General features: G+C 42.1%; 2 protein-coding genes across 6 annotated transcripts in view; both read right to left on the reverse strand.

The window, feature by feature from the left end:
* Nucleotides 1-9,026, reverse strand: part of lrrc36 (leucine rich repeat containing 36) — a 40,341-nt gene extending 31,315 nt beyond the window's left edge. For 4 of the 5 annotated variants that reach the window (XM_033036229.1, XM_033036232.1, XM_033036230.1 and 1 more), the window contains exons 1-2: nucleotides 8,766-9,026; nucleotides 1,822-1,949 (exon numbers count right to left, since the gene is read on the reverse strand). In XM_033036229.1, coding sequence (XP_032892120.1) covers nucleotides 1,822-1,949; nucleotides 8,766-8,838 — 201 coding nt within the window. In that variant the 5' untranslated portion in view covers nucleotides 8,839-9,026. The remainder of the gene's footprint in view (nucleotides 1-1,821; nucleotides 1,950-8,765) is intronic. The other variant, XM_033036233.1, reaches the window with a different exon arrangement.
* Nucleotides 9,027-16,272: 7,246 nt separating this feature from the next.
* Nucleotides 16,273-21,064, reverse strand: LOC116982956 (tubulin polymerization-promoting protein family member 3-like). Its single transcript, XM_033036493.1, has 3 exons — nucleotides 20,733-21,064; nucleotides 17,801-17,954; nucleotides 16,273-16,575 (listed from the first exon to the last, which is right to left on the reverse strand). The coding sequence occupies exons 1-3, from the start codon at nucleotides 20,921-20,923 to the stop codon at nucleotides 16,387-16,389; spliced, it is 534 nt and encodes a 177-aa protein (XP_032892384.1). The 5' UTR covers nucleotides 20,924-21,064; the 3' UTR covers nucleotides 16,273-16,386.
* Between the last annotated feature and the right edge of the window lie 6,061 nt (nucleotides 21,065-27,125).

Here is a 27,125-nt window from a genome sequence, read left to right on the forward strand (position 1 = left end):
GAGGTCCCTCTCAGCCTTTCATTTCCATTTAAATGAAAGGACATACAGATCTAGATTAATCAGGTGGATACTCCACATCAACTGCCCTCCACTAACTTCAGAGAGAGGTAATTTTGGGGTAGTGCATTGTGGTGCCATCTGGTGGTTGAGCGACTTATAGATCGAACCTTCATCAGTAGAGCTGGGGCGGTCACGTGACTGTTTGGCGGGAGATTGGGGTGAAGAAGGCAACCAGTGTGTCCTACAGCAACAGCAGGGACTTTGCTTGAGCTTTCACTTAACCCGCGTGTTTAAAAGCTGTATTTGATAATAAAGATCGTTTTATTCACAACACATGGATTAAGGTGGGTCCGCTCTCTCCTGTTCAGACTTCCTGTCACAGGCTTGCTCCCTCGCATGTTCCGCCTGCCCTCAAGGACTTCCCGTATGTTTTCCTGCGTCGTGATGCTTACCGGACGCCACTGCAACGACCGTATCAAGGTCCTTTCTGGGTGCTGCGGCACCGAACCTTGACTTTTGTGCTCGACATGGGGGGCAGGCAAGAGACTGTGTCGGTGGCTCGCCTCGAGCTGGCTCATTTGGACATTAGTCAGCCAGTGCAGGTGGCCCAGCCTCGCCATCGGGGGCATCCGTCGTCCCGCCCGCTTCCGCCCTCGTCTTTGCCAGTTGTGTCCCCGAGCAAGGGTGATGTGTGTACGAGATCAGGCCGCCTCATTCGTCTGCCTGCTCGTTTTAATTCCTCTGGCTCGGGGGGGGGGGGTGTCAAGTGGCGCCATCTGGTGGTTGAGCCACTTATAGATCGAACCCTCGTCAGTGGAGCTGGGATGGTCACGTGACTGAGTTTGGCGGGAGTTGGGGGTGAAGAACGTCATCAGTCAACAGGTGTGTCCTACAGCAAGAGGGACTTTGTTTGAGCTCACTTAACGCGCTTGTTTAAAAGCTGTATTTGCTAATAAAGATTGTTTTATTCACACGCGTGGATTACTACACCTTTCAAGTTTAGGAACATTAGTGTGAAAAGCACTTACACTAAGAAATGGCCACAAATCAGCATGAAGCTGTCTCAATTTCCCCAAGACGTTTTGGCTCATTAGATCCAATCATCAAACTAAAATAGATTATTGTAGTAGCATCATCCAATGTCATTTGCAGAGTTTTAATAAAAATATTTAACATCTGGTACCAACAGCCATTCTAGATCCTCACAAATACACTTTGTTTTTTTAAGAGAAACCTTAAACGCAACTCAAATTTACACCCTCTGTTAAGGAATAGAATTGCTGAATGCTGTTCGACTCTGGAATATACATAAAAAGCTGCCCTAACACGAATTTGACTCGATGAGTTTCTCTCCAACCAGTATTTTCAAGATGTACATCTGCTGTTTAAGTGAAGATCGGTAAACCTATTTAAGTAAATGTTTGCACCATTCATACCACATGTAAAACTGTGGAATAAACTATAAAGTGCAACTGGCACATCAGCTGAGTACATTATTGAACACCCTGGCCTCAATGCTGAACTCAGGGACTGAGTGAAGGTCAGACGTATCTGCATCAAATCTGCTGAATGTTCCCAACTTCCACACAGCAAAGCGCAGGCATGGAAGCCTGCAACTTTCAAAACTGAGGTTCACTTATGAAACTGTAGTCTAGGTGTCAGCACGATTCAGCCCATCAAACGAATAGAGATTTCAGTAGAATTCACTTTTTTTTCTGAATTCCATTAATTATTTGGATTAAGATTGTAAATACTTATGAACCCATACTTCAGATATAAAATTGGAGGACCTTACTTATTGAGGAAGCACTGTAGACTTACCCCAAGATTGACAATGGAATTTCTTGACAAGTCTAAAGACCTCAGTCTTTTGAAATTCAGAAAAGCATCCCCAACAGACATAATTTTGTCACTGTAGGTTCCCTGCAGCGACAAAGACTCCACTTCATCTAAGGAGAAAGCAAATAGTTCAATTGCAATTCTCTTTTCTTTATTTATTATTTGCATGTTCCTAAAAATACAATGTACATTGCATCTTTCATATCTGTATAAACATTGCAGCAATTTAGTTTTGTGAAAACTTTGAAGTAGACCATTGAATATACTCTCAAACAGTTGTTTTGAGAAAGTGAAACAGGCAGAATTTTAAGGCAGCGAACTAAACGGTCTGCTCGAACCATTGCACAATGTTGTTAATGTGAAAATCCACATTAAGCAAATTTTGGCAAGGAAGAGATACGTTATATACTGCAAATTCTCACAGCTTTTTATGTGGTCTTGTTCAGATTGACCTATTGTTTTGTACTCCTCAGCAGATTTGAGAAGTGCACTCAAAACTAGCTTTGAAAAGTAATGGAAGAGTATTGTTATAGTACAATGTGCTAGTGGTAAAGAGACAACGGTTTAGGGTATCCTCGCCTATTCTTAAAAGGACTATTATATACTGATGATAAAAATCAAAAACTAGATGCTGGAAATCTGATATAAAAATAGAAAATGCTGGAACACTCCACTGGCCAGGCAGCATTTGAGGAAAATATCTGTGTGCAATTTATTTTACTATTAGACAATACGTGCAGGAGTAAGTCATTTGGTCCTTCGAGCCAGCACCGCCATTCACTGTGAACATGGCTGATCATCCACAATCAGTACCCCATTCCCGCCTTCTCCCCATATCTCTTGATTCTGCTCTGTCTAACTCTCTTGAAAGCATCCATAGAATTGGCCTCCACTGCCTTATGAGGCAGATAATTCCACGGATTCACAACTCTCTGGGTGAAAACGTTTTTCCTCATCTCCGTTCTAAATGGCCTACCCCTTATTCTTAAACTGTGGCCCCTGGTTCGGGACTCGCCCAACATCGGGAACATATTTCCTGCATCTAGCGTGTCCAGTCCCTTAATAATCTTATATATTTCAATAAGATCCCCTTTCATCCTAAATTCCAGTGCATACAAGCCCAGTCGCTCCATTCTTTAAACATGACAGACCAGCCATCCAGGGAATTAACCTCGTGAATCTACGCTGCACTCCTTCAATTGCAAGAATGTCCTTTCTCAAATTAGTGGCCAGAGGATCTGGGGTGACGGAGGAACTGAAGGAAATCCACGTTATGCAGGAAATGGTGTTGGGTAGACTGATAAATCCCCAGGGCCTGATGGTCTGCATCCAAGGGTACTTAAGGAAGTGGGTCTAGAAATCGTGGACGCATTGATGTTCATTTTCGAATGTTCTATAGATTCAGGATCAGTTCCTGTGGATTGGAGGTTAGCTAATATCATCTCACTTTTTAAGAAAGGCGGCAGAGAGAATAGACCAGTTAGCCTGACATCGGTGGTGGGGAAGATGCTGGAGTCAATCATAAAAGATGAAATAGAGACACATTTGGATAGCAGTAACAGGATCGGTCCAAGTCAGCATGGATTTATGAAGGGGAAATCATGCTTGACTAATCATCTGGAATTTTGAGGAAGTAACTAGGAAAATGGACATGGGAGAGCCAGTGGATGTAGTTTACCTGGACTTTCAGAAAACATTTGATAAGGTTCCACATAGGAGATTAGTGGGCAAAATTAGAACACATGGTATTGGGGGTAGAGTGCTGACATGGATAGAAAATTGGTTGGCAAACAGGAAACAAAGAGTAGGGATAAACGGGTCCCTTTCAGAATGGCAGGCAGTGACTAGTGGGGTGCCGCAAGGCTCGGTGCTGGGACCGCACCTATTTACAATATACATCAATGATTGAGATGAAGGGATTCAAAGTAACATTAGCAAATTTGCAGATGACATAAAGCTGGGTGACAGTGTGAACTGTGAGGAGGATGCTATGAGAATGCAGGGTGACTTGGACAGGTTTGGTGATTGGGCATATGCATAGCAGATGCAGTTTAATGTGGATTAATATCAGGTTATCCACTTTGGTAGCAAAAGCAGGAAGGCAGATTATTATCTAAATGGTGTCAAGTTTTGAAAAGGGGAAGTACAAGATTTGGGGGGTCCTTGTTCATCAGTCAATGAAAGTATGCATGCAGGTACAGCAGGCAGTGAAGGAAGCAAATGGCATGTTGGCCTTCATAACAAGTGGAGTTGAGTATAGAGCAAAGAGGTCCTTCTGCAGTTGTACAGGGCCCTAGTGAGACCATTAGCCATTAGCTTTCTTCACTGCCTGCTGTACCTGCAAGCTTAAGCCCGTCCCACTTACGTGTCCTTGGCAGGCTAAATGAGGCGCGACGGTCCCGCAATGTCACGTGCGATTTCCTGGGCCCGCACAGCCGTCTGAAGATGGACACAAAATGCAGGACTAACTCAGCGGGATCGGCAGCATCACTGGAGAGAAGGAAGGGGTAATGTTTCGTGCCGAGACTCTTCTTCAGTCTGAAAGAAGGGTCTTAACCCGAAACGTCACCCATTGCTTCTCTCCAGAGATGCTGCCACTCCCGCTGAGTTACTCCAGCATTTTGTGTCTATCTTCAATTTTCTTGGCCCCGCTCTGGGAGTAGAAGTGGGGGCGGATCCGGATCCGCAACGGCCGTGAGCTCCAGGCCGAGTTCGGCGATCGTTTGCCTACTTCTGCTGCTGTTGGAGGTGAGACGTTGCGTCGCGCCAGGGTCTTGGGCTTGTCCCACTTTGGTCATCAGTTACGCGACAGGCCGCTGGCGCGCAAAGATTTTGTTTGCTACAAAAATTTCAGAGCCCCGCGCGATGTCGCGCATAACTACATACCCCTCCGCGCTTCTCATTGGGATTGGCCCCGAGCGGCCATACGATGCCCGTGCAACGAGGTCGCGTAATTTGCGTGCCAAGGACACGTAAGTGGGACAGGCCCTTTACTTTCAGTGACTGATGTACAAGGACACCCAGATCTCGTTGCACTTCCCCTATCCCTAACTTGACACCATTCAGATAATAATCTGCTATCCTGTTCTTGCCACCAAAGTGGATAACCTCACATTTATCCAGATTAAACTGCATCTGCCATGCATCTGCTCACTCACCCAACCTGTCCAAGTCAGCCTGCATCCTCATAGCATCCTCCTCACAGTTCACACTGCCACCCAGCTTTGTGTCATCTGCAAATTTGCTAATGTCACTTTTAATCCCTTCATCTGAATCATTAATCTATATTGTAAATAGTTGCAGTCCCAGCACCGAGTCTATTGTACCCCACTAGTCACTGCCTGCCATTCTGAAAGGGGCCCGTTTATCTCTACTCTTTGTTTCCTGTCTGCCAACCAATTTTCTATCCATGTCAGTACCCTACCTCCAATACCATGTGTTCTAATTTTGCTCACTAATCTCCTATGTGGGGCCTTATCAAAGGCTTTCATAAAGTCCAGGTACACTACATCCACCGGCTTCTCCCTTGTCCGTTTTCCTAGTTACATCCTCAAAAAATTCCAGAAGATTAGTCAAGCATGATTTCCCCTTCGTAAATCCATGCTGACTCGGACCAATCCTGTTACTGCTATTCAAATGTGCTGCTATTTCATCTTTTATAATTGACTCCAGCATTTTCCCCACCACAGATGTCAGGGTAACTGGTCTATAATTTGCCGTTTTCTCTCTTCTGCCTTTCTTAAAAAGTGGGATAACATTAGCTACCCTCCAATCCACAGGAACTGATCCTGAGTATAGAACATTGGAAAATTATCACCAATGCATCCACGATTTCTAGAGCCACTTCCTTAAGTACCCTGAAATGCAGACCATCAGGCCCTGGGGATTTATCAGCCTTCAGTCCCATCAGTTTACCCAACACCATTTCCTGCCTACTGTGAATTTCCTTCAGTTCCTCCATCACCCCAAGTCCTCTGGCCACTAGTACATCTGGGATATTGTTTGTGTTTTCCTTAGTGAGGACAGATCCAAAGTACCTGTTCAACTCATCTGCCATTTCCTTGTTCCCCAGAATAAACACACCTGTTTCTGTCTTCAAGGGACCCACATTTGTCTTAACTAATTTTTTTCTCTTCACATACTTAAAGAAGTTTTTACTATCCTCCTTTATATTCTTCGCTAGCTTACCTTTGTACCTCATCTTTACTCCCCGTAATGCATTTTTAGTTATCTTCTGTTGCTCTTTAAAGGTTTCCCATGTTGCTCTTTAAAAGTTTCCCAATCCTCTGGCTTCCCGCTCATCTTTACTATGTTATACTTCTTCTCTTTTATTTTTATACTGTCCTTGACTTCACTTCAGCCACGGTCGCCGTTTACTCCCCTTGGAATCTTTCTTCCTCTTTGGAATGAACTGATCCTGCACCTTCTGTATTATTCCCAGAAATAACTGCCATTGTTGTTCCACTGTCATCCCTGCTAGGGTCTCTTTCCAGTCAACTTTCACTAGCTCCTCCGTCATGCCTCCATAGTCCCCTTTGCTCAACTGCAATACTGACACTTCTGATTTTCCCTTCTCCCTCTCAAATTGTAGATTAAAACTTATCATATGATAGCATATTGTACATCATAGATTATGCAGGCAGCAGGCAAAGTATTGATCTAGTAATAAGGGGTAAGAGGAAGTGAGAGTCCAGGTTCTGTTTGCATGAGCCTAACACATACACCTCCCCACACATGGTTCTCACCTATTGTTTCCTCCTTGGACATGCCCATTGACCGATCTCCCGAACCTCCATCCCTAACGCCCTCCTTCCATGTCTTAATTTCCTTTCATGAAACTCTTTACAGTACAATTTAGAAAATGCACCATAAAGAACTTACATGGAAATGTTCCCTCCTAACTATAATGTAAACCTATGTAGAAAAGAACTGCAGATGCTGGTTTAAACCAAAGATATACACAAAAAGCTGAGTAACTCAGCGGGACAGGCAGCATCTCTGGAGAGAAGCAATGAGTGATGTTTCGGGTCGAGACCCTTCTGCAGACTAGACAAAATAAGTCTAGTCTGCAGAAGTGTCTCGACCTGAAACATCACCCATTTACTAACGTAAATCTACTGGTTGTATTGAACAAATCACAATCATTAAAAAAAACCCACACACTTTGGATCGTAAAGTCATAGCAATTTATTAACCAGAGACACAAAAAGCTGGAGTAACTCAGCAGGACAGGCAGCATCTCTGGAGAGAAGGAATTGGTTCTCTTCATTCCTTCTCTCCAGAGATGCTGCCTGTCCCATTCCAGCTATTTTGTGTCTATCTTCAGTTTAAACCAGCATCTGCAGCTCTTCTTACACAATTTATTAACCAGTTTTTAGATGGATAACTTAAATACCCACATGGTGTTTCTCCAATTTCACATTCTAGCCTATAGCTTGAAAGATCATTTGGTGTCTTCAAACATTCTGTGTGAGTTTTAAAAATCCCATGTCAGTAGGGCACAGTTATCCACTGCTCCGGTGTAAACATGGAGATGCCTAGCTTATACCTTCCAAAGGGGGAAAGTTGTTGTCTACCTCCAATATACTGCATACATTCAAAATAATTAACCGTAAAAATTCCAACTGACCCAAACACCCGACTCTGACAGATTATATCTACACACTGCTTTGTTGAGTTACATCCTTCAATAGAGGACGTTATGTTTAAGTTGTCACTCAATCAGATTGCCTGTGCTTCTACCAAGACGAAAAATACCTATAGTCACTCCCGAAATCATGAGGTGCAATCATGATATCCCACTTCTTCATGAAGAAGTATTAGTAAACGCAGCGTGTTTTCAAAAGCAAACAAAAAACATTCTTCATAAGTGGAAAGTATGTGGATTCCAAAGTGGAAAGTGTATTGCTTTCTTTTAACCATGGGGTTAATACACTGTTGTATGCAAGAGCAGTACAGGTATATGCATAATAAAACTTTGAATGTTAATAAGAATTTGTGAAGTAAAAAAAAAAAATCAGAAACTCTGGACGCTGGAAATGTGAAATACAACCGGAAAACTGTGTACACAGGCTGCATCTGCGGAGGTTAACTTTCCAAATCAAAGATCCTACATCAGCTCTCTAATTTGAAATACCAACTCTCCTTCTCTCTCTCTCTCTCTCTCTCTCTCTCTCTACAGTTACTGTTTGACCGGTTGAGTGTTTTCATAACCCTCTATACATATTTCCAAATCTGACACCATTCCTCCATATATTACTGACTTGGGTGAATAATTCTGCCAACCACCTGCTGCTCCTTTTCCAAAACAAGGCAACCTGCCCTTCAAAGATGCAGATGTGGTCGGAGATCATCGCTTGGAGGTGATGGTGGAGAGTGGCACGTCGGGACGACACTGCTCCCCGTGAAGGTGTGAATGCTGCTGCTACTCAACCATGTGGAGATGCCCCTCCATTACATGACCCCCCCCCCCCCCCCCCCCTTTACTCACTTCCCTCTTATTCCCTCCTCCCTTCCCTACGTCCATTCTCATTGTTCTCACTCCTTCCCTCCTTGTTTCCTCCCTTGTCCCCCTCCCTCCTTCCTTTCCCTATCCCTCCTTCTCACCCCCCCCCCTCATTCCCTCCCCCCCATTATCCATCCTCCTCTCTTTACCCATTCACTCCATACTTCGCTTTCTCCTCTCTTCCTCATCTCCTTCCCCAATCCATTCTTCTCCCTCCTTCCTTGTTCCTTTCCACCCACTTCTGTCCTTCTCTCCGCCTCTTCCCTCCTTCTTTCCCATCCCTTTCTCGCCACCCCTTTCTTCACCTTCGCTTTCTCCTCTCCCCCTCCCCCACTTCCCCTCTCTCTCCCCCCTATCCCCTCACCTTCCTCCTCTCCCCACTATCCCCTCACTCACCTCCCCTCCCCAACCCAACCCTTACCCGATCTGACGTTGCTCAGCTGGGCCTTGTTCCTGATCCATTCCTCGGTCGCCACCAACTCCACCGCCTCCATGCTTATTTTTTCCCCCTCACGTCTTCCCTTCGTCCCCCTTCAATTAATCACTCGGTCGCCCGGGACACTAACATCCCCGGCACGCGGCAGCGGGATAGCAGCGAGCGTTGCCGGGGAAACCGCGCGAGGGGAGGGGCGGGGGTAAAGAAGCGGGAGAGCAGCGAGCGTTGCCGGGGAATCCGCGCGACGGGAGGAAGGGGGGGCCCTATTAGAGCGGGCAGCGACCGTTGCCGAGGGAACCGCTTGAGGGGAGGGAGGGGGGGGGTTGTATTAGAGCGGGCAGCGACCGTTGCCGAGGGAACCGCTTGAGGGGGAGGGGCGAGGTGGCCTCTCCCGTTGCCGGGGCAACCGACGTTCCGAGCTCGCGCGCTGGCCGCGCCCTCTGCAGGCGCCGAGTGAGAAGCGCGAGTTGCTGGCGCTAGGCGGATGCACTCTACCCGCTGGGACGCTCCCTGCCGACAGGCGGCGCGCGCTGCGGCCCGGGCTTTTGCACAGCAGCTGAAACGGTGGCATATTATGACGCCAATAATGCAAAAAAAAGTTATGTTTACACACAGCAAAACAATTGCTTTAAAACGCACTTGCCACGGGGACAACCCCCGCGTCCAACGAAGACCATAGGAGCATGCATTAATAAAAATACTTATCTTTCAATGCAGCTCGGTTGTCCACGAGTAGAATTATTCCTATTTTCTGGCTACTTTGACTTTGAGCAGAAGTGAAAAGAGGGTCTTAATCAGCGGCGGCGACGAACTGCAGTCAACCTTGGTCGTGTACTTGTTACCTCGAGATATGGCAACCTCAAAAGCCAGGATTGTAAAAGGAACCACCTTCAGGGAATTGAAGATCACTCTACAGAACCTTGCTACCAGCAACCACCAAGAAAATATGCAAAATATTTAAAAAACTGCTTGTTTGTTTTCTTTGAACGCTGTTTGACTGAGAGCCACGAATCGTCCAGAAAGTAACACAGACTATGATTTTTAATTGTTGTGGGAAAGGCAGCACTGTTACCTGGGGAAAGTGGACATGAGGGTTACCAATGCCCCCGGGTAGAACACTGGGAGGTGATGGAATCTCGAGGACGTGAGATGAAGTCCTCCAGCAATGTGTCCGACCAGAGTTGGCATCCATAACTTCATTTGTCTGAAACCATTTGTTGACGTTGGACATAGAAGAGTAGATCATACGTTATAGGAGCAGAATATCGAGTCGACTCTGCTATTCAATCATGCCTGATCTATCCTTCCCACTCAACCTTATTCCACTGCCTTCTCCCCACAACCTCTGTCACCCTTACCAATCAAGTGTCTTGTCAATTTCCACCTTGAAAATATCCATTGACTTGGCCTCCACTGCCTCCTCAGGCAAGGAATTCCACCGATTCACCCTCTGATTAAAGGAATCCTCGTCTCCTTTCTAACGGTATGTTCTTTTATTCCGAGGCCATGCCCTCTAGTATCTGATATTTCCAGCATAGGAAAAAGGTTCTGTTTGTCTATCCATGACTTTATAAACTAGTCCGGTCTCCCCTCAGCCTCTGACACTTCAGAGAAAACAATCCAAATGTATCCAACCTCCCTGTAGCAACATAAATAAAACTTGCCCAACCCATCTCCTTTCAACTTCTGAAGAAGGGTCTCTACCTAAAATGTCACCTATTCCTTTTCGCCTGACCCACTGAGTTACTGCAGCTTTTGGTGTCCATCTTCCTTTAAACTTTCCCTCTCTGACATTAAAGCTATTCCCTCTAGTCTTTGATATTGATATTGCTATTGATTTATTATTGTCATGTGTCCCAGTCAAATCATAGATACATAGAAAATAGGTGCAGGAGTAGGCCATTCGGCCCTTCGAGCCTGCACCGCCATTCAATATAATCATGGCTGATCATCCAACTCAGTATCCCGTACCTATCCTATCCTATCATACTATACACGTACTCAGAAAACAATTCCAGTCCAAATTTCTCCTTGTACCTAATATCCTCTAATCTAAGCAGCATATTGGTAAAATTCTGACCCCCTCCCCAAAGCTTCCACATCCTTCCTGTAATGTGGGTGATCAGAACTACATACAATACTCTACTGTAAAGAAAAAGGAGAGGTACCAATGCTCACATTTGGGTTAATTATTGAGTTTAATAAAACAGCGTGTTACATGCTCCACAGTGTAGCATATTACAATGGCCTGGAAGTTGTAGTTAAATATAACGGTGAGGCAGTGAGTATTCATCGTTATAATGGAGGAAATTCAGAACAATTTATTTGTTGACGATGTGCTTTCAATCACGGTGCTTGTTATTTTTAGAAATATAAATGACTACTGCTTTATTTACTGTTGTTAATTTAGTGTGTGTTCATGCTTAGAACCAGTTTGAATAGTTACTAAAAGTATATATTTTCTTACATTGGTTGCAGCAAAATTGAGATTTTGTATATGATTAACTTCTTCCCGAACCTGCTTGTCAAGTGCTGTAAAATTGAAAACGTGCACAAGTGAAGATGAAGTTAAGATCTTTCCCCTTTCACATTATTTAACCATCATAAAGGGAAAGATCCTAATGTCACAAATAGCATATCTGCAATTACTCTTTATAAAGTCTGTTTGAATATCTGTAATATTAAGCTGCTCTGAGCCCTCTCTATTCCCTTTGTCTGGGTGCTCTGACACTTATTTCATTCTCCCGGAAACTAATACTTTAATCTTGAAAATTGGAAAATGCCTAAAGGGCACAAAGATTATGATTTACTTTAAATTTAGTTTGTTTTAACAGTTGGCTATTATTAATTCATAAAATGTTGTCTTGATTAAATCAGATTCATTTTAAATGTAATTGGCTACCAAAAGTTATGTAAAATTCTTTAGTTTCAGACATGCGATAATCATGTAAATTATTAGCACTAATCATATTTACATTATAGTCAGGAAGAGAAATGATTTTGCCAAGTAAAAAGCTTGTGCAAATTAGGAAGCCTGTAAGAATGGGTTACTGAGCAGATGATGTTCCTGAAACATTCTGTGGTTGGATTGTACTACAAATTTATTTGGCAGGATATTTAAAGTGTTTGGTGAATCAATTAATAATTTTTTGCTGTTTCAACTGGATTTTAATGTTTAGAGGTGAATAAAAATTGCTAACAATTGTGGGGTTTTTTAACTACCTCGGGCTTTAAATATTAGTATAAACAAAAAGCTAACATTTTTTTCTGAATTTAATGGCATCAGGAAGATTTGAACAAAGTTTGAATGGTACAAAGGCGTTGAAGGTAAATGTAAAGAAATGTTTAAATAATTTAACCCTGAAAGACTTTTCTCTGAATTTATATTTAAATTATTTGGTACAGTAATCTCTAATAAACTTATATATTTTCCCTATCGATAGCTGTTTTGACTTTCCTCATTCAGCACATTACTTTTGGCTAACTGAATGTAGGTTTATTCACCATGCATTACAGTCAAATGGCACAAAAACAGGCTCTTCGGTCCAACTCGCCCATGCTGACCAAAGAGAAAAGGAGTTTTTGAATTTAGATTTTCAAGGCTCTGCCACAGGCACAGCAGACTGGCTGGCTGTGTGCATTTTGATCACTTCTATTGTACAACTGCAGTTGTACAGGGCCTTGGTGAGACCACACCTGGAGTATTGCGTACAGTTTTGGTCTCCTAATCTGAGGAAAGACATTCTTGCCATAGAGGGAGTACAGGGAAGGTTCACCAGACTGATTCCTGGGATGTCAGGACTGTCATATGAAGACAGACTGGATAGACTCGGCTTGTACTCGCTAGAATTTAGAAGATTGAGGGGGGATCTTATAGAAACGTACAAAATTCTTAAGGGGTTGGACAGGCTAGATGCAAGAAGATTGTTCCCGATGTTGGGGAAGTCCAGAACAAGGGGTCACAGTTTAAGGATAAGGGGGAAGTTTTTTAGGACCGAGATGAGAAAAAATAAATTCACACACAGAGTGGTGAATCTGTGGAATTCTCTGCCACAGAAAGTAGTTGAGGCCAGTTCATTGGCTATATTTAAGAGGGAGTTAGATGTGGCCCTTGTGGGTAAAGGGATCAGGGGGTATGGAGAGAAGGCAGGTACAGGATACTGAGTTGGATGATCAGCCATGATCATATTGAATGGCGGTGCAGGCTCGAAGGGCCGAATGGCCTATTCCTGCACCTATTTTCTATGTTTCTATTGATGCAGAATTCTCAGCCAACAAATCACTCCCCACAAGTAACCTGGAATCAGGAAAGCCTTTTCTTAATAAGGACAGAGGAGAGTGTATCATAGTTTCTCTCAAGAAATCACGATATTAATAATGCCAACTGTGCGGCCACAGCAAAAACATTTTATTTCCTGGTCAAAAATTATGTGCTAATTATGTGGTTATTCCATGTCATGTCAATAAAGGCAGCATGGTGGCACAGTGGTAGAGTTGTTGCCTTACAGTGCCAGAGACCCGTGTTCGATCCTGACTACGGGTGATGTTTTTATGGAGTTTGTACGTTCTCCCTGTGACCACGTGGATTTTATCCGGGTGGTCCAGTTTCCCTCCACAGTCCGAAGATGTTTTGGTTTGTAGGTTAATTGGCTTCAGTAAATAAAAGTAAATTGTCCCTAGCGTGCAGCATAGTGCTAGTGTACAGGGATTGTTGGTCGGCGCAGACCCGGTGGGTCGAAGGGCCTGTTACTGCGCTGTATCTCTAAACTAAACGCGAGGTGTTTGCATAATTTTTGCTAATAACCACAAATCAATTACATTTTAAATAAATCCAAGCATGATGCCAACTCTTGTCGCCCTGCATATAATTCGTATTCCTCCATTTCTTGCATTTCCATATGCCTTTCCAAAAGACTCTTAAATGTAATTATCATATCTGCCACAGACCCTGGCAGCGCATTCCAGGCACTCACCACACCTCCATGTAAAAAACTTGTCCTGCACATCTGCTTTAAACTTTGCACCTCTCACTTTTAAATTATCCCCTCTGGTATTCAATTTTTCCATCCTGGAAAAAGGATCCTCTGTCTACCCTATCTACACCCTCATAATTACATATATTTCTGTCAGGTTTCCCCACAACATCCAGCATTTCAGAGAAAACAATCCAAATCTGTCCAACCTCTCCCTATAGCTAATATCCCCTAATCCACACATCAATCTGGTAAACCACTGCTGCACCCTTTCCAAAGCCTCCACATTTTTCCTGTAATAGGGTGACCAGAACACACAATACCCCAAATGTGGCCTAACCAAAGTTCTGTAAAGTTCTCTCTCTCTCGTTCTGTAAAGCTTTCTCTCCCCAACCACCCCCCCCCATAAACAGAGCTCAGACAGAGACCCCTCAAGAGAGTCAAACAAAACAGGAAGGACGAAAAGAATCCCCCAGAAGAGAACACAGCCCCATACCCGACGACCCTCCACCTCGCCCCCCCTACCCTCCCCCCTCCTTCTCCCCTCACTCCCCCCTCTCCCCCCCTCCCTCCTCTCCCCCCCCCCCCTCGCTCTCTTCCACCTCTCTCTACCCCCCTCTCTCTCTCTCTCTCTCTCCCCCCCCCTCTCTCTCCCAAGAGTGTACTGCCAGCAGTAGTGTAACAAGTCCTGCAATGGGTCAGCAGGTGTACAGTATCAAGCCACTAATAATCGTGACTCACTCGTTAACTATTTGAAGGGAGTGTTGACCATTCAAAAAGTACACTGACACTTTTATTAGGATTGTGAATGAAAACTGCATGTGACCCAAACTGGCATGAATTGGCAGAGGTTAACCTCTCCGGAAGCTATCTGATTTCTATGCCAAAATCCTTAACTTTTTTACCAAATGAACTCGATTTGGTATGAATATGTGCTGACTAATCTCAAAGCAGCTGGCATGAGGACAGATCTTTTCCATGAAAGCAGTTTGTTTGATTGTGTTGATGTCTATCTCCATGGAAATATGGGACCTCTATTACCAACTCATAACCTGCCATATTCTGCTGCTGAATGTGATTAATCTTTTATTTCCTGTATTATTGCATTCATTTTACATCACGATAAATAATTTTCTATATGCTGTGGGCTTCTGCTGGTGTCAAATAATGTTATTGAACAGGATTGTTTGCACAGTTTACAGCAAGTTTTGTACAAGACATTAAGAAAGTCCTGGTATTTTTTAACCTATTTTACATAACGGCAAAAAAGTTATGGCTGGTGCATTGCTCACTGTGGTTTAAATTTAGCTATGTGCCAGGCGCTTATATTCAAGAATACTTCAGAGTTATGCATTTCATAGGTGTCCCATATGCTCTTGTCAGGGAGAACTCCTCCAGTCTCAGCACTGGAATTCATCCCCTGTGTCTAAGCTGAGACCAAATCTATAATGCAATCTGGAACTGAGTAGTTGTAGCAAGAAGGCTCTTGGAGAGGGAGTGATGCAAGATGGCACTGTTTGTAACACGTTCCAGTACTTTGATAACGGAGGGCAGGTTGATTGGGTGGTAATTAGCTGGTGTGGATTTGTCCTATGTTTTATGGTCAGAACAAACCTGGGCAACTTTATAATGGCACTAAACAACTTGTTTAAAGATGTGGTCAGTTTTGAAGCTTCAGTTCTTCATCGGAGATGCTATTTGGTCCCAAAGCTTTTGCCATTTTACGAGGATGTTGCCAGGTCTCGAGGACCTGAGCTATAGATAAAGGTTGAGCAGGCTAGGACTCTATTCCTTGGAGCGCAAGAGGATGAGGGATGATATTATAGAGGAGTACAAAGTCATGAGAGGAATAGATTGGGTAAACAAGAGTCTCTTACCCAGAGTAAGGGAATCGAGAACCAGAGGACATAGGTTTAAGTTGAAGGAGGAAAGATTTAATGAGGGATAATATTTTTACACAAGGGTGGTGGGTGTATGGAACGAGCTGCCAGAGGAGGTGGTTGAGGCAGATACTATAACAACGTTTAAGAAACATTTATACAAGTACATGAATAGGACAGGTTTAGTGGGATATGGGCCAAACACAGGCAGGTGGGATGAGTGTAAAAAGTTCATTATCTCCTTTGGATCAGGAAGGGAAATAAAGCAGACGAGGACACAAAATGCTGGAGTAACTCAGCGGGCCAGGCAGTATCTATGGTGAACATAGATAGGTGACGTTTTGGGTCTGGACCCATCTGGGAGTTCTCCAGAGATGCTGCCTGACCTGGTGAGTTATTCCAGCATTTTGTGTCCATTTGTGTAAACCAGCATTTGCAGTTCCTGGTCTCTACAAATGAAGCAGAAGAATTGCCTTAAGACAAGAGTGAGGAACCATAACATATAGGACCAGAATAAGGCCATTCAGCCCATTGAGTCTGCTCCGCCTTTCAATCATGGCTGATCTATTTTCCCCTCTCAACAGGTGTAGTGAGTTGCACATTCTACCCAGAAAGTAGATAGTTCAAAGTAAAAATAGAGATGTAATTTGATTTTTTAATGTAAACACCAGAGGACCTTAAGCAACTGAACAAGGAACGATGATGGGCGCATGGATGCTGTTGTGTCCTTCAGCGGAACCATCCTGATTCCTGCTATTTTTTTACTTTCTCATCGTATGTTCCAGCTCCCTTGTAATTCGCAACATAACCTGTGTTTTCTGCTATGTATTCCCTGCCGCTTATCCCTTTGCCTTTTCCACTTTCGTCAAAACGTTCCTTGTGGGAGCCCGTGTACTTAGAGGTATCTGTCAGTCTATCAACACCTCCTGCTTTAGTTGCAACCTACAAGGAGAAATTACATGATTTACTAAAAAAGAATATAGTCATTTTGTAGTATTTCATTATCACAATAAATTTACATTGTGGTGACATAGTTTGATAAGGAGTTTACAATTTTATGCCAAAAAATCCTAGAGAAAAAGAATATAAACATTTGCATTAATATAGCTGCCAAGAAGTCTGAGGAGATCAGAGTGATATTTCAGGAAAAGTTGGAAGATATTGAAAATATCAGGTTCTTATGGACCACCAGGGTTATTAAAACAGGAATAAGCAACACAGGTGCACCAAAAAGCCCATACAGCAAATTGCAAGCAATACACTATTCCAGCAAGATGCAATAAGGAATGCAACTAATACAGCAGAATGTAATAAGTAATACAATTAATAAGGATACAAATAATACAACAGGATGCAATAAGTAATGCAAGTAATAAGAAAGGAAGCAATACAGCAGAATGCAATAATTAATGCAAGTAATAAGAATGGAAGTAATACAGCAAGATGCAATATGTTATGTAACACTATTCTACAAACAATAGGGACATTTTACATTTATACCAAGCCAATTAACTTACAAACCTGTACATCTCTGGAGTGTGGAAGGAAACCAAAGATCTCGGAGGAAACCCACGCAGGTCACGGAGAGAACGTACAAACACCGTACAGACAGCACCCGTAGTCAGGATAGAACCCGGGGCCCGGGGCTGTAAGGCAGCAACTCTACTGTTGTGCCACTGTGCTGCCCTGCCTGTAGCAACAAATTTGTGTGAGAGGGACATTGTTCTGTGTGTGCATTCACATGCATGAATGTGAGTGTATGACGTGGTTTGCATTAATTCTGCATTTGTGAATGTTCTGAGTAAAGTCCATGACATAGCCATACCCCTTATCCCGAAGATAGACCCAAAATGCTGGAGTTACTCAGCGGGTCAGGCAGCATCTCTGGATAAAAGGAAAAGGTGATGTTTCAGGTCGAGGCCCTTCTAATACTTTGAAGAAGTACCCCTATCCATTGGTCTAACAAAGATGGACCAACATTTGTCTCAGTCATATTGAAGTTTCAAGTTAGAAGAAGTTGAGTTTAGGAATGTTACATCAAAATTTAGTAATTCAACACAAATGCCAGTAACTCAAGGGAAATTGATGGAATCTTATTGAAACATTTGAAACGGAATGATATAACTCCAGACTTGTGTTTGTAATCAGATTGGGTCAACGTGCTTACTGTAACTCCAAGGTTAGTTGGGTCTTTTCCAGCAATCAGACCATAAATTGACTGAATTGCCTGTTCGTGACTTTGGCCTTTAAACCGTTTTGGAGCCAGTTCGGCCAGAGCTGCCTTAAATTCTTCGAAGGTGATTACCCGAGCTGATTTGGCTCTGAAATTAAAACACAACTGGAGATTAACTTCCTCAAAAATTCTTCCAGATTATATAATATGGACTAGCATTATTACATTTAAAAAAAGAAAGAATATGATGTAAATACTGAGCAGCTCAGCAATGTTTATGGAGCGAAAAAATCAATTGCTGCTTGAGAGTCCTTGATGTTAAATCAGTTTACATTTCCACTGACAGCATCCAACTTTTTTTTTAGTTTAGAAGTACAGCTTGGAAACATGCCCTTCGGCCACCAAGTCCGCATTGACCAGCAATCATCCATAGACTAGTTATATCCTACTCACTAAGGACAATTTTACAGAAGCTGATTAACTTACAAACCTGCACGTCTTTGGAATGTGGGAGAACACCGGAACACCCGGATAAAAACCCACACGGTCACACAGAGAACATACACACTCCGTACAGACAGCACCTGTAGTCAGGATCGAACACGAGTCCCTGGCGCTATAAGGCAGCAACTCCATCGGTGCGCAACTATGCCACCTCTTGAGTATAATCACTAATCAGCATTTTCTGTTTTTATTTTTTCCAACCTCCACAATATAATTTGTTCTTTTATCAGGAACTGGGTATCACAGGATAGGGGCCAATATTTACTGTAAATGCCCTTGAGAAGGTAGCAGTGAGATTCATTTTTGAACTACTGAAGTTCTTCAGGTGAAGATAATTTTACCAAGCTCTTGGGTCAAAAGCTCCAAGATTTAGTTACAGCGAAGGAAAGTCAATATGTTTCCAAAACAGGATGGTGTGCAATTCGGAAGGGAACCTGCAGGTCGGAGACTTCCTATGAGTCTGTAGCTCGTGTCCTTCATGGATGTAGAGGTTGCAGGCTTGGGAGGTGCTCTCAGAGTAGAGTGGATGGGTAACTGCAGTACATTTTGTAGACAATACACACTAGCTGCTGTGTACCAGTGGTGGAAGGAATAAATATTAATGATGCTGGATAGAGTGCTAATCAAGTGGTCTGCTTAGTCCTAAATGGTGCTGAGTTTCTTGAATGTTGTTGGGATTGGGTTAACCCTTGCTTGTTTGTGGTAGGAACAACCAACAGGCTATTAAATATTACAACCTCCAAATCACCTCCAAACTATATAGAGTTTGGGGCCTAGGTTTTGTCTTTGCAATATTTATATATATATTAAAAATATATTAAAAATCCCCCCAAGTTTTTGTAGTTTCGAGATTGTTTGGAGGTTGTAATGCTATATATATTGTGGCATACATATTGTGTATGTTTACATACGTATCTGTTGTGCTGCTGCAGGTGGGGATTCAAGGGCATATGACAATAAAACACTCTTAACTTGACTAGATGAAGGAAAGACTTTAGGATATCAGAGGGTGAATTGCTTACCACAGGTTACTTAGGTTCTAACCTGTTCTTGTGGCCATAATATTTATGAGGCTGGTCCAAATTAGTTTCAAGTCAATGATGACCCCTGGCATGTTGATGGCAAATGAGTTGATGAATATATTACCATTGAATGTCAAAGATAGGTGATTAGCCTCCATGTATAGGCGATGATTTTTTGCCTGGTGGTTCTGTGGCATGAATATTACTTGCCACATATCAGCCCATGTCTGAACGTTGTCACCAAGTAACCTGTGGCAAATGATTCACCTTCTGATACCCCAGAGTATTTTCATAATCCTCCAGGAATAAGTAAGGATTCACATAACTCCAACAATTAAAAAACTCAACACCATTCAAGCTTTTGCTATATGCAGACAAGGATTGCACAAGGTGGCACAGTGGCACAGAGTTAGTTAGAGTTGCTGCCTGACAGCGCCAGAGACCCGGGTTCGATCCTGACTACAGTTGTTGTCTGTGCAGAGTTTGTACGTTCTCCCTGTGACCTCATGGGTTTCCATCGGATGCTCCAGTTTCCACCCACATTCTAAAGACGTACAGGTTTGTAAGTTAATTGGCTTAGGTAAAATTTAAATTGTCCGTAGCGTGTTGGATAGTGCTGGTGTAGGGGGTGATCACTGTTCGGTGTGGACTCGGTGGGGCAAAGGGCCTGTTTTCACGGTGTGTCTGTAAAGACTAAAGTAAAACAGATGGCTTTATTTGCTGTGGAGTTACGAATGGGTAGACAATCAGGACCTTTTTCCCAGGATGGAAAAGCCCAACACTAGAGGGCATAACTTTAAAGTATGTGGGAAAGTTTAATGAAGATATGTGGGGCAAATTTTGTACACAGAGCAGTGGGGGCCTGGGGTGATGGTGGAGGCAGATACAATAGTGGTGTTTCGAGGCTTTTAGATAGGCACGTGGAAGAGCAGGGAATAGAGGGATATAGATCATGCATTGGCAGATGAGATCATTTTAACTTGGCATTATGTTCGACACAAACATTGTGGGCTGAAGGACCCGTTTCTTGTGCTGTACTATTCTATGTTCTATGGAACAGTCATGTGTGAAATTCTTCAGCTCTGACTTTCTAATGCAAGAAAGGCCTTTGAAGAAGCAACTCAAGATAATTGGGCCTAGGACACTGGCCTGAGGAGCTGTTGCAGTGATAGTCTGGGGCATCAGAACTTGCCTGGTAAATTTTGTCAAAGTCGAGATAGGGAGCTTGCTTAGATTTTGTTTTAAAATGTAAACATTTATCACATTGCTTTGTCAAATATGTGCATTGTTGAATTGGCCTGCAGCAATTCTTATTGTGAGGAAAATTCAGGCAGACTATATTGTTATTCAATAAAGTAGGTACAAGCAATTTTATTATGCGAAATGTAACTGGTACTTACTTTACTTTTGAAAATAGGATGTCCACGTCAGTTGAGGTGACTGTTTTGCCATCAATAACGTGGCATTCTTTGCAGATTTTGGACCAGTTTTTCCCATTCATTTCACTCCCAGTTGCCTTGGTATCCCCATGCATTGCAAAACTTTTGAATGACTCATGCAGAGCTTGTATATTTGTTGATGTCCCTGCCATGTTTCAGGTTGTGTGGCTTACTCAAGTTGTCCTGTGTAAAATAAGGAGAAAGTTGAAAGGAAGTAATTTAAAATTATTGGAAAAGGAATTGCAGTCGGTAACTCAAGATATAGGGAAATAGTTCTGATTTTTACATTACAATTGTTTCATTGTTCCACTTTGTTTTATTGGACCCCTGTTATCTCTGATCGGGAGGCTCTAGATTCCAGTGGTTCAGTCAAAATGGTCTGCCATCTCTGCGCAGAATTGAAGGAATATTATTTTGTTAGAGATAAAATCTTTCCGATGATACGTAAACCTAGTCTTCCATCAGTTGTCTTTAAACAAATAAACTAAATATTAAAGAGATGCGAACAGCACTTGAAATTGCTCTGAGTCTGGTTGTGAGGAACTCATGCAGAGGTCAGCAAAGGTCAAAGGAAGGAATCTCCTGTTGCTGAAGTCATTTGTGATCCATATAAAAATGATGGTATTTGTTAGACTCAGGATATTACTGCTGGTATTCCTCAAGGCAGCATTATTTGCCAAACACCAGCCCTTTCTTTACAAACATTCTTCCCTCACTCATAAAGTCAGTGGGTATAATGTTCAAACTCATTCCATTCAAAGCACTTCAAATAAATGGACAATTCTGCGGGATGGTGGCATTATCAGATGATTGATTAAGATGTTGAAATGAAATGACTAGATCCCATGGCACTCTGCTGAAAAGAGGAGTGTTGATATTTAGGACAAATCTGTTCCCTCATCCTAAATAGCAGATAAAATGGTCAGATCTACCCACTGCTTGTGGGGTCTTGCTTGTGGAATATAATTGAGGCGGAAACACATTAAAGAGGAAATTTCTACCACATAAATGCAGCTTTCCTATGTTTCCTTGCTATTCCACAGTGTTCATAGAAGGAACTATAATTTAATTTTGCAGTTTTATAATTGATAGGCTGGAATTTGACATTCTCACCTAATGTCCTAAGGCGCATACAGAAAGATCCTTTTCCTTGCTCGATGTTTTAAAGTGCAGCATTGATCTTACACATACTGTTGCAGCCATGGCAACACCAAATTTGACATCAAAGCCGTGTAATATGTAAACAATGCCAATTGTCATCATTGAACTATAATAATTTGAGTCATGAAAACTGATTGGCAGAAAGATATTTTTATAAATATTATGATCCTATTTTCTTCAAATAATCTACCAGTCTGTACTATTTTTATATCACCATGATTAAAACATCTAAACAGTCCAAGATCACATCTGTAAATTTTGATTAGCTTGGTATTGCTATTAAATCCGTTCATTGGCATGAAACATTGAATATTGAAAATAAAACAGAGGGCTTAAGCATTTATTTGCCTTGAGAGAGGTTGTGCCCGCTTTCTTTGTCGATAGTGCAGAATGTAACAACCTAGTGAGTTCCAAAGGTGAACAAAGGAATCAACTAATCATGTCCGAGTTATACAAAGAAAGGGCACTTCAGCCAACCATGAGCATGCTAACCATTATTTTTCCAACTACACTAATCCCAGTTCCAGATATCAATCAATCACTGTGTAAAAATCATTACCTCAGATCCTCTTTAAAACTCCTTCCTCTCACTTTAAACTTATGATATCTTGTTTTTGTTACACTGATTATGGGGGAAAGATTCTGACTACACTAACTATGCCTGTTGTAATTTTATATACATTCATCAGATCACTCCTCAGAAACCTTCACTCCAGGGAGAACACGCCCAGTCTATCCAATCTCACCCCATGATTGAAGCTTTCCATACCAGGCAACATCCTGGTGAATCTCCTCTGCATTCTCTCCAGCATAACAATATATTTCCTATAATGTGGCGACCAGATATGTACTCAATACTCTCAGTATAGCCTAACCTGTGGTTTGCAAAGTTACAACATAACACTGTAACCTTTATATTTTATGCCCCAACCAAGATAGGTAAGCATGCTCTATGCATTTTTTTTTAACCATCATACACAATCACCTCTGTTGAAACTATGGACTTGAATGCCAAGGTCCCTCTGTTCATCAACACTCCCCAAATGCCCTACCTATTTGACTTCTCTAGATGCTTCACCGTGCAGATGTCGGGATTAAACTCCATCTGCCAACACTTTGCCCAGCTTTCCATCTGATCTACATCCTGCTGTAGTCTTAGACAACCTTCCTCACCATTCACAACACCATCAACATTTGTGTCATTTGCTAACTTACTAATCGTACATCCTACATTCACGTCCAAGTTAATATATATTACAAACAACACCAATCCCTGGAGTACCCCAGACTTCCAATCAGAAAAGCAACCTTCCACCACAACTGGAAGGATACCACAACTCTTTGCCCCCTGTCACCAAGCCAATTGTGGATCAAATTAGACAGAATATGTTCCTCCAGTTGACATGTGGTCTGACTCTGGCAATAGAGGAGGCCCAGGACTGAAAGGTCAGTATGGGAATGGGAAAGGGGAGTTAAAATGGAGAGCAACTGGGAGAGTTGAGACGTGTAAACGTAAAACGTTTCCTGTCCATTCTCTGCACAGATGCTGAGTTACTACAGCACTTAGTGTCTTGCCCAAGATTCCACTGTCTACAGTTCCTTGTGTCTCTTGATGTATGTAGATTCAACTCCAATCTACATACATCAAGAGCTCGGACTTATTGATTATATAAGTGCATGCTGTGAGTGAGATCACTGGAGTTCACCTTTGGTGGGTTGGAAGAGAGACTTCCCCTTGGAGCGCGATCAGGAACAGCACCAGGACCCTCGGGTTTTCCAGGCCAGACATCGCAAGCAGGAGTCTCCAATTGGCAGAAGGCTGTGAGACTTGTTGCTACCGGCCACAGCTCGTATCAATGACGACAGGAACAAGCAGAAGGGCATAAGATTTGTTGCTTTATTAACGACAATGAAGTTAGTTGTTTGTAACCCTGAAATGTTCTTTCTCCATTCATTGATCCGAAACCTCCGAACCTGCTCATATTTCATTGAAGTGGGTCATGTTGAACTGTGAAACTCAGATACAGTTGCCCAGGGCAGCTCTTCAAACATTGTATGGACAAACCCCTGAATAAATGTTGTGTCTATCAAACATCTCAGGGACTAACTGACTGCTGTGGCCTTTACAAATTAGTTTAGTTTCGTTTAGTTGAGTTTAGAGATACAACATAGATACAGGCCCTTTGGCCCAAACTGGCATGTAACAAAGGTAATGCCACTGTGGTGATGGGGGATTTCAATTTGCAGGTAGACTGGGAAAATCAGGTTGGTTCAGTACCCCAAGAAAGAGAGTTTGTAGAGTGCCTCCGAGATGGATTCTTAGAGCAGCTTGTAATGGAGCCGACCAGAGAAAAGGCAATTCTGGATTCAGTGTTGTCCAATGAACCAGATTTGATAAGAGAACTAGAGGTAAAGGTACCGCTTGGAGGTAGTGATCATAATATGATTAGTTTTAATCTGCAATTTGAAAAGGAGAAGGTTAAATCGGAAGTGTCAGTGATGCAGTTGAACAAAGGGGACCATGAAGGCTGGCCAAGGTAGACTGGAAAGGGATCCTAGTGGAACAGCAATGGCAGGAATTTCTGGGCATAATCCGGAAGACGCAGGATAATTTCATTCCAAAAAGGAAGAAAGATTCCAAGCGGAGTAGGAGACTCCCCTTAGGGAGTAGACTATATTACTCAAAAACTAAACTGAATAAGACTTTTTCAAATGTATCTCCTATTTTTGACAAATGTCTCTCTCAAGAAGCAACTATAACACACTCCTTCACCTCTTACATAAAACTCCATAAATTTTGGAAAGGAATCTTTGAAATGTTCTCAAAATTATTTAAAACAAAATTGGACCCCCATACACAATTGATTATTTTCAGAATAGCAGGAGCCTGCTCTGAGCTATCAATATTTCAAAGACGTTTCCTTAACTATGGCCTGATAATGGCAAAAAAACGTATACTTAAATTTTGGAAAAACGCATCTACCCCAACTCTTAAAATGTGGATCACAAACATGTCTGAGACTCTACATCTTGAAGATATGAGACTTCTCTAAGCAGGAAAATCAGAACAATTTTCAAAGATATGGTCTCCTTTCATTGAGACATTACAAGGATAGTATGGTGCAACACAACTTTGGAATTATACCGATTTACGGACAGGGTGATGGGTGTGGTGAGAAACGAAGCAGGTATACCAACACATTTTGTTTTTTTTTAAATTATTTTTCGTTTTTGTCTTTTTAATTTTTAAAGTTTTTACTTACTCACTCTGTGACTACACCCTTTGGTAGTTTAGGGGTTCTATTTTTACACTTTAACTCTCTTTCACTTTCTTTCTTTCTTGCTCTTTCTCTCTTTTTCTATTTCATTTTTGTTAAAATTAAAATGGAAGATGTACAATAAATGTATTATGTCACATGCCGCGGTTTATTACTATTGTACACTACTTCTAATAAAAATATAAATTAAAAAAAAAGAAATCCTCCATTTTGTCAAGCACCCAAAATTCATGATATTATCATATATACATTTATATTTAAAAAAAATTATATATATATAAATATATATTTCAATTACAGAATGTAATACTTGATAATGAAAATGAATGAAGTTTCAAGTTCCAGACATTAAAACAATGATGATCAATGTTCTTGCTGCTATTGCACATCTCCAGTGACCTGCATTCAAGCCCGAGCAAGGTGCTGTCTGCGTGGAGTTTGCAGGTAAACCTATTGACCTTGTGGATTTCTTCTAGGTGCTCCAGTTTCTTCCCACATCCCAAAAACAGAATGGCAGGATAAATGCTGGAGTAACTCAGTGGGACAGGAGAGAAGGAATGTGTGACATTTCGGGTCGAGACCCTTCTTCAGACCCGTTCTGTAGTTCCTTCATACATAATTGGCTATATAGTTGGTTGGGGCTGGGGTGGGGGTGGGGGGAGGTGAGGAAGGAGTTAATAGGCATATATTAGAAGATAGGTTAGAGGGAAATAAATGTGGGAATGGACTGAATGGAATGTTCTGAGAGCCAGCATGGACGATGATTAAATGGCTTCCTTCATTGTCGTATGTAAGTGGGCATGAACAATTTGAGGTAAGTAAAATGTGTTGCAATGAATAAATAGCATACTAATGGAGGAAATAAGATTGAGGTGCTCAGAAGTGCTTGGATTGGATCCTGTATGGATCCAATCTGCTGGATAAGGAGTAGGAGTGATACTGGAGCATGATCGCCAGACTGATGGGAAACCTCCTGGTACAGACATTGTAGTCCCAGGTCTTGGCCAGAAGAAGCCTGGACTGTAGTTGTAGTCAACCAGGCCCTCTCTGGGTCAGTTGAATCTATTAAAAAGGATTATTATGTTCATCAGCTGCTCTGGACCAGGTAAATGGTTGCAAATACATTCAGGCTGTCAACACCTCAAAGGAGGGCTAAGCATTTCCAAATCTATAATATTTTTCACCAGTCCACCTATTAAATGTCGGTGATTGGACATTTTAGTTCTGAATCTCACAGATATTGCTGGTGTTTTCAGCAGACCTCTTGCTGGAATTATTGCCTTACCACAGAACATTTAGTGTAAGAAACTTTCCACCATGCCCTTTGTAAACTTTGAATGTGTGTAAGGGATGAACAAGTTTGATCTGGTGAGAGGCAGGTACATTACAGACTGAACTGCTGAGTCTGTTAACTATCTGTACAATTGTTCGCGGACTGGAAGCCGACAGATTCTCTTATATAATAAAAAATGGTTTTGGAAATGGACAACATAGTTTAGCAATGTTCCAAAGTGAATACACTCCAATATTATTCATGGCAGCTTCATAAATTGGCAATTTCCACTCAGCCATTTAGCTGAAATTTTGCAAACTCTAGCACTGGAATAACATAACAAGTTCCAGGCTAGTTGAACATCATATCAGATCCTTGAGATTATTAAAGAACTATTTGTAGTGTAACAATTGATTGTTTTTCTTGTTCCCACCAATACAATTACTAAGATTGGAAATTGTACAGTGTGATGGTTTCTTTGGCTGGTTATAAATTCTGACTACGAACAAGCATTGTCTGACCTATTTATTGAACAAATCTAACCTTTAGTCAGATGCAGTACTGTTTGAAATAAAGAGAAAACTTCCAGTCATCAAGTTTGAGTATTTGTATGGTCCGGGGAACTAGAGTCAGTTAACTCAA

This window comes from Amblyraja radiata, chromosome 17 (assembly GCF_010909765.2).
Source record: "Amblyraja radiata isolate CabotCenter1 chromosome 17, sAmbRad1.1.pri, whole genome shotgun sequence".
Classification (NCBI taxonomy): domain Eukaryota; kingdom Metazoa; phylum Chordata; class Chondrichthyes; order Rajiformes; family Rajidae; genus Amblyraja; species Amblyraja radiata.

Coding starts and splice junctions, on each gene's coding strand:
- LOC116982956 (XM_033036493.1), bottom strand. CDS start 20,923: ATGGCAGGGACATCAACAAATATACAAGCTCTGCATGAGTCATTCAAA. Junction 17,955..20,732: donor ATCCTATTTTCAAAAGTAAA/GTAAGTACCAGT, acceptor TTTTAATTTCAG/AGCCAAATCAGCTCGGGTAA. Junction 16,576..17,800: donor CAACTAACCTTGGAGTTACA/GTAAGCACGTTG, acceptor TTCTCCTTGTAG/GTTGCAACTAAAGCAGGAGG.